This window comes from Pinus tabuliformis, chromosome X (genome assembly GCF_031772625.1).
Source record: "Pinus tabuliformis cultivar Carrire ecotype Pingquan chromosome X, CPIR1, whole genome shotgun sequence".
Classification (NCBI taxonomy): Eukaryota; Viridiplantae; Streptophyta; class Pinopsida; order Pinales; family Pinaceae; genus Pinus; species Pinus tabuliformis.
In genome coordinates this window covers 1,203,761,786-1,203,770,253 of record NC_142308.1, presented here as the reverse complement: position 1 = coordinate 1,203,770,253, position 8,468 = coordinate 1,203,761,786, and the positions used below count along the sequence as shown (strand labels likewise).

Here is an 8,468-nt window from a genome sequence, read left to right as displayed (position 1 = left end):
ACTTCTTTATAATAAATAGTTGTACTATACTCATTACCAAAAGTATTCGTAGAAATTTGATACACATAAGGAAATAAGAGTATTTTTTCTTTAAAACCCTAACAATTAAAATGGACCGACCATAAATACATGGGCACCGTAAAATAGATCTATTTTCGCGCTCCATAGTCCCTATATTAATACATGGACAACGTAAACTCTAGAGGAGCGTAAGAGCTTTCGCAATACAAGAGTTTGTTTCGATCTATTTTTGGGCTTCTGTATTTTAACGTATTAGATCGAAACGCGTCTTTGCTTCTGGTCGGGCAATAAGAGAGAGAAACATGGAGTACGCAAAATCCCAACCAATAGGCGCTGAGAGAGAAAGGGACTGGCTGAGTTCCGTACTAGCCAAGCGGCCTCGCAATGATTATGAATATGACTATACTCGTGATCCATCATTGTGTGGTGTTTACGTTAACCCTAGGGAAGACCTCAGGCTTGCTGAGAGACGGGGTGACAGATTCGGGATTCACCTATTGGATAATGATGTTCGTGCTCCTGCTCCTCTTTTTCGTGATGATCATCGTTTTGTTTCACAGAGTGGAACGTTTCCTTCTTCAAATCGGTTAACTGTAGATGAGGATTTGAATTTCAGGTGTGATAGCCATAGACTCGACCCTGTAGTTGGGAGGAGGGTGCCTGTGGATGATGTTCAATATCTACCAGAAGATGCATCCAACACGCTGTTTGTGATGGGTGTTCCAAGTGATTGCACTACTAGAGAAGCGGAGCACATATTTCGCCCATTCCGCGGATTCAAAGAAGTGAGGGTTGTTAAAAAGCCCAAGGAATCCAAAAAATCTCATCGAGGTGGAGAAGGAGAAGCGGCGAGTGCCGTCGTTGTGTTGTGTTTTGTGGAATTTGATAACCCAAGGTGTGCCGCGATTGCCATGGAAGCTTTACAAGGGTATAAGTTCGATGAAAATGACAGAGATTCGCCTTCGCTAAAGTTTCAATTTGACAGAGAGAGGAGTGGGTCATCCTTTGCGCACGATCAAGATCGACGTCGCGATTATTATCGTCATCGTCGGTGATTTTGTGAGTGAGACGATCAATTTTGCTGGTGGGCAATTTTGCTGGTGCGCCTGGACTACGATACTTAGTTTCCAATTGGGTTGTTTATTATTATCGTCATCGTTGGTGACATTTTGAGCCACCAACGCATTGCCTGCGATAGTTAGTTTCCAAAGTATAATGTATCATTCCCATTTCTTTTTATTTTCAGGGATTGTAGTCCGTCTTGAACGGGTAGTTTTAATTGCGAAAAAACTTCTAATTTGAAGTGAGAGCCAGATACTTGGTTCACGTTTGGAATATGACAAGAGGCTGATTGAATGAAATAAATATTTGTTTGAGGGCAATTTATGGTTGGTTTTATGTATATGGTTGGATGTCCTTGACTTGGTTGGTTTTATGTATATGTTTTTAAGTGTTATTTATTATTGAGATCAATGAGCACATGTATTGGTTAATGTTTTGGTTTATCATTGGTTTCTCAATGGCTTGTAGGTTAGCCTTGAATTTTTGGCACTAAATCTAGGACCGTAGGCATAAATTTGGGGAATTTCAGATGTAGCCTCATGAAGGATGGTTTTTGCATGTGGCTGGAGCCTTATTGCTACATGGAAGGCTTGGCATGGGTTGTGAAGTGAGTGAAAAGGTAGTTCCAGTCCATTTGGGTGATCAGATGTTGTTAGAGGTTGCAGTAAAGCGTAAAGTGGATGTTGTCTGACATTTGGGTGATCAGATGTTCTTAGAGGTTGTAGTAAAGCTTAAAGGTAGTAGGCCCTACTTTCATAACTGGAATTTGTTCGTTGGGTCATGCACAGTAACTCTCAGCTCATGTTTACCATGAGAGCTTGTAAAAGCAGGTAAATATGCGGTGGGGTTCAACATCACCTTTCAATTGAAAAGTGGGAAATATTGATTATGATTGCTATACTTGAAGTGTTGAAAAAAATACAACAATATTGCAAATATTTCATCACTTATATGATTTAGTTGAATCATAAACAAGATGGTGATTGAAACTCTACGTGTTCCATTTTCTAAGGTTAATATTATGTACATTTTTTCAACTAAATGGTAATTAGACCTCTTATGGTTCCTTGTCACATTGGTGGACAAATTACAAATATTTTAAAGCACATGTTTAAATCTTAGTTTAGAAGATTTAGATTGAATATTGAAATGATACTAGTCTATGTTCTAGTTCTTTTTTCCTTGCTATTATAGTTATTCATACTTATGATTTAGGGGGTGATTGTTATTCTTTGAGTTCCCATATAATTAGAAAATCCTATACCACCTTCACATGATTTTCCATCTTTCTCTATTCATGAGTTTTGAGTTTGCTTACTCTCTAGTTCATGAGGGGATGTACTATATTTCCACATCATTGAATATATTATTGATATGTATAAATCCTTTTCCACTAATCCTTATGTTGCGTTTTCTTGCTCTATTTCTTAAAATCCTCTAGTTTTTCACCCTCATCTCTAACCTTGGAATCATGAATTCAATACATTAATGTTTGTTTTGTCCTTTAGTGATAAATTCCATAATCATCTATAAGATATTTTGACCTAAAATTTCATTTGCATCTAATCCAGGGATATTCTCTAGCCCTCACTTTGGTTCCCTTTCCTAATTTTGAGGCCACCTCACTAACAAGTAATGACATTTCCATAGCCAAATCTATACCTTTATTATAATTTTAGGAGTCAAATATAACCTAGGAATTTAAGATATATGTTAATAAACTATTTTTTCATTTTCACATGGAACTAATCAACTTAATAAGGAATTTTCCTCTACTACATTTTTGGATAGAAATCCTAGTTTCCTATTGAAGTGTCATTCTATTGTTCCTCCATGATGAAATAATGCTCCCCTCAAACTTGCCTCCCTAGGAATTCCCTTTGAATCTCCATCAGGAAAGAGAAGACGAGTCTTTGAAGTTTACCGCCTTGAAAAATTTTCTAGCTGAAATTTAATTGCTAGGATGAATTATTCATATTGAATGATGAGGGAAATGACAAAGGAGATTCTACATTGAGATAGAGCTAAAGAAAATATGATTGAGAGAAGAATTCCAATTGTAGACTAAGAGATTTATTAGTAACATGCCTTAAAAGAAATACAACTTGTAACTTTTTGAACAACCTTATTGACTGAGTCTTTGGACGAATGTCTCTTTTTGTTCCGATATTTCATCCATCTTGCCCGATTTGACTTCTGGAATTAAAAAGTCCTAATGATTTTATGGTTGTGATATAAACTTATTGATTTTAAGCTCCATTTGTCATCATTTTTTGAATATATATGTTTTTAGTTCATACCTTCTTCTATTTCTTGACGTAATAGCTAAACTTGATCTAAAGTTTTTCATTTCCTCCATTTTACTGTATCTTTGTGTTTCTTTAAATATATATATATCATTTAGTTCCTTTATAAATGTGGATCAGTGGTATCATAGTGATTTGTTCCTTCTCTATTTTTCTATGCATGTCCCTAATGAGGTTTGGGTATAAGGAGTTGGGACTCGAGTTGCTTCAACCATTGCAAGTATAGCCTCATTGAACCTAATGGAATCCCATGGCAGAAGAAATGAAAGATGGGAGAGTAGGATATCCTATCAAATTGTTGCTTGAAAATGACCTCAAGTGACAAAGGAATGAGATGGTGGATAATTTTTGTTTATATCCTTTAGAAAATACTAACGGGTGATGCATCTTCATCCAAAAGTCACTTTAGAGGAACTGCCTCCTTTAAGGTAGAAGTTAATTTTGACATTCCTATATTTAAGGTAGAAGTTAATTTTGACATTCCTATATTTAATGGTGCTTAAGTACCATGGATTCCTACATAAATACATTCAGGAATAAATGGATTTCTTGGAAAACCGCTCACTTTTTGTAGCATGCTGATATGTTGTTAAGATCGAGTAGAAATTTAAATAGAAGAAGCAAGACTTTGGGTCTATAAATCCAAAGAAGTGAAAGAGCACCTCCAAACTACAAAACAAAAGAGAGAGTAAGGTGGAACGACCCAAGACAACCATTCAAGGGCAAGGGTAAAGAATAGATGATCCATATCATATAATTATATTGCTTGTCATCCATCTCGATGGTTCTAGAGTGGAATAAGTGGAGGAATCAAATCTCATAACCATTTTTACCAGAAGGAGTCAGTTTGGAAAATTGGGAGCCAATTTTTTTGTGTTCCTAAAGGTGAGCAATTTTAGTTGATTAGAGATGCTCACACATTCAAGGTTGCAGTGAAATTTGGTGTAGGGAATATCATCGCCAAATTGTAGAGGTATATATATTGGTCCAAGATGTAAGATAAGGTAGCTAGGTTCATAAGGGGATGCATGCGTTGTTGTACTCATAAGCCTAGCAATAGGAAACATGGTCTATGTCATCCCTTAACTATACCCACTTGTCCTTGGTAAAGAATTTCCATGTACTTTGTGGGAGGTTTACCTGGGAAACCAAGGAGCATTGTTTTAGATAAGGAAATAAGATTTCTCATAACATTTTGGACTACATTGTAGGAGATAATTGACATGAAGTTGAAAATATCTACAACATTCCATAAACAAATTGATGGGTAAAAAAGTAGTTAATATGACTTTGGTGTGGCTTCTGAGGGGATATAGCTAGAAGCATCTGAAAACATGGGATGAAAATTTGGTATACATACAACATTATTACAATAGCGATGTAGTCCACACTTCTATAATAAAGTCCCCATTTGAAACGTGTTTTAAATTTCCCCCCTTCACCTTTGCACATTGCATATGGATAAGGGAGTGAAGGAATATATTACATGGGAGGCCTTAAGGGTTGAAAAATTTACAGCAAAGACTAGGAAAACTAATATATAGGTAAAAGGAACAATGTAAAAGTAATAGGAGAAATTTAAGGCCAGGCATGATCAACATCGAACAGAGAAATCACTCAAGGTGGGAGATAGAGTATGGTTATATTTTAACAAGGAGAGGCTATAGAGGCCTAGTAAGAAAATCAAGGATATGAGATATGGTCCCACCAAGATACTGGTAAAGGTGGGTGATAATGCATATCGACTCAGTTTACCACCATATATGCACATTTACTTAGTTGTGAATGTATATAATTTGAAACTTTATGAGCCTTCCATGTTAGATCAGGAAGAGGAATATGTCCTACCTTCTATGGAATATTTAGCACTAGATGATCAATCAGAGTTGATAGAAGATATAATTTTGTAGAAGACACCTTGAACTATAAGACAAGGGAAACATGACCTTTGGTAGATTGGGTTTAAAGGACAACTTCCAGGAAAAGCTAAATGGTACACTAGATAGAAGGTGGAGGAAAAATTTTCTCTCGTCATTCAGTACAAGCTTTTAGGGCACACATATCTCCCAACATGAGGAGGTGTAATCCAAATTAGATCATTATATAGTTTTTTATCCATCTCAATGCTTTCATAGTGGAAAAAGCAGAGGAATCATCTCCAAGGACCATTTTCCAAGTGAGAAACAATTAGGAAAGTTTGAAACCTTCTGGGAGCATTTTGAGGCATCGAACAACATTTTTTGGGGGTTTGAGTCATTGAAGAAGATACCTGGAAGACCAAATTAAAAACTAGGGAAGGTTTTTATGAGTGGTTAGTCATGCCATTCGGTCTATGCAATGAACCAACTACATTAATGAGATTAATGAATGATGTAATGTGCCCTTTTTATATAGATTTATTTGTTATTATATAATTTGATGGTATATTTGTATACAATTCTACCTACGAGGAGCACATCTCACATTTTCCATAGGGGCTAGAGACATTAAAGAATCACTAGCTTTTAGAAAATCTCAAGAAGTCTGAGTTTGCACAACAAGCTTTGGTGTATTTGCGGTATGTGGGAGGTGGAGGAGAACTGAAGATAGATCCTTCCAAGATGGAAGCCATCATGAAATGGATGGTTCCTAGTAATGCTTCGAGGGTCAAGAGTTACATTGAGGAAACATAGTACCTAAAGAAATTCATAGCCTCATTTTCATCGGTAGTAGCACCGCTCCATGCCATAATAACAAGTGTTAAGAGTTTACAGTGGGAAAAGGGCGAGTAAAGGGATTTCAAGGAGCTAAAGAAGAAGACCATTCAAGCATCGGTTCTAGCATTACCAAACCTGCAATATCCCTTGGAAGTGGAGATAGTTGTGAGTGGGTATGCTATGGGAGTAGTCTTGATGCAGGGAAGAAGGTCTGTATGCTACCATTCTGAAGTATTCCATGGGGAAGTTCTTAAATACCTTACCTGTGACAACTAACTCTATGCCCTGCAATATGTGAAGAAGCGAAAGCACTATCTGACGGGAAAGGATATATTATCCACATAAATCACCAACCACTATCATACCTATAGGCTCAGAATAAGCTACAACATACCAGGAATTACAAGTGGATGGGATTTCTATAGTTGTTCCATTTGGTGATAAAGTATGAGAAGGGTAGCACAAACAAGTTGGCTGAAATTCTCTCAAGGAAACCCACATCAAATATCACATCTATTATATGAGATTTACGATTGTGGAAAAAGGTATCTCCCCTAGTTCGAGGGCTAACCTAGAACAACAAAGAGACAAGGAATACAATGATTTACCTAAAGTAATAGATGACGGCTTGAGGCCTACCTAGAATCCTTCGCACACTTCACTCCTTTAGATTGGAACCTCCAATATGAGCTCTAATTATCAAAATTAAAACCTGCATAGTCAAATAACAGAAGCCAAGAAACTATGAGATCTATGCAATATCCTCTAAGTAATTTATTCAAAAGATCAACATGGTATTGAAATACGTGAAATAAGAACATCACATATAGGAAAATAATTAATTCTTTACATTAATATAAATGGAAGGAGATTACAACCATAAGTAGCAGTTGATATTGTAGAAGAGATCCTCCAAGTTGTTGACTTGTTCTTTCCTTGTCACTATGCACACCTCCAATCACCCTAAATGCATGAGATGATGACCATTCACTACAGCAGCATAAGGGCATAATCACTCTCCAAAATCCAACCCCAGCCACATAGAAGGCTCGGAATACATAGAGAAGTATGGTAAGTTGAGAGTTCTTATCTAATTACCAATCTAGGGTAAGAGGTCAACCTTTGATGGAGGGATAGGATCAAAGGATAAGGGTGAAAACTCCAAAGTAGCGAAGGATAGGATCCAAAAATTTTATCCAAGGTAAGTAGTTGAAAAAACTTTTGGAAACTCCTCAAAGGGGAAGCTTCCAGAATCTAGATCATTCTCTTGCATTTCTAGAACCAATATAGGTGCAAAGGGGAGCAACTTACTAGTGACCAACACAGGCTATAATGGAGCAACCTATTGGTGAATGCACCCAGTAGGCCTACAAGGAGTGTTGGTCTTGAAACTAGCTCAGATGAAGCAACTTAGGGCTCAAACTATGGGAAATCAAAGGTACATGCTTAGGGATTTGTGCAAAATGGTGAGAAGGGGTAATAGGATTCTACTTGATCCCATTAGGAGACTCACTGATTGGATGTGACAAAATGTCCTATAACATAATGCCCCCTAAAGTACAAAGTTAGAGATGATGACTGATGAATGAAGTGACTTACCTCATGACAAGTAGGGATCAAAGAAAACCAACGAGATTCATCTGTAACAATACATTTACAGCATGACATATTTGTTTGCTGAGGGAGGCATATCCATAGTCAACCCATAAGTGGGAAAAATGCTCGCGGGGGGGGGGGGGGGGGGTGTGAATCAATATTTTCAAATCAATAACTATTTACATTTCATATTCAGATTTCTGTACATAACTTTACTAAAAGGAACCCGTATGTGTATGCGACTGTTCTTAAGACAACTAGCATATATTTAGTGAACTTATGATTTAGTTAATTCATCATATGTTGGTCTTCAATGAATGAATTGGTATTTTATTAAACATTAGATAAGCAATAACCATGTAATGTAATAACAAAATAAACCATCACACATAAGAAACACATATGAACAGGAGGATTTAATGTGGAAACCCAATGTGGGAGAAAACCACCTGTTGCTATCATCTTTGTCTTAATATAAAGAAAAAGTTGTTTACAATCTTGTATTGGCACAAACTCATAATAGTATGCATGCACCCACGTACATAAGGCTACAAACTTCGCTTGTTCTCTAGGTGCTAAAGGAAGAAAGCTTCCAACTCCTCACTGAGGGCTCCAATCCTCAGCAACATCCATGGACCATGTTTAATCAAATTTTCAGACTGAATCCACCTACTTCAACACATCATAACTTGTAGGCCACGTTCTATCAAATTTTTAGACTGGATCCATTATCAACACTTAAGCTTAATATCAAAAATCAAACTATAAGTCATCACTGTAACACAAT

The 8,468-nt window shown here is 36.7% G+C and overlaps 1 protein-coding gene across 1 annotated transcript; it reads left to right on the top strand.

Annotated features, from left to right (window-relative positions):
• The first annotated feature begins 323 nt into the window (after positions 1–323).
• Positions 324–1,076, top strand: LOC149144281 (nuclear speckle RNA-binding protein A-like). The gene has a single exon (XM_089452105.1). It carries the CDS (start codon positions 324–326, stop codon positions 1,074–1,076), a length of 753 nt encoding a protein of 250 aa, XP_089308231.1.
• Positions 1,077–8,468: the final 7,392 nt, after the last annotated feature.

Coding starts and splice junctions, on each gene's coding strand:
- LOC149144281 (XM_089452105.1), top strand. CDS start 324: ATGGAGTACGCAAAATCCCAACCAATAGGCGCTGAGAGAGAAAGGGAC.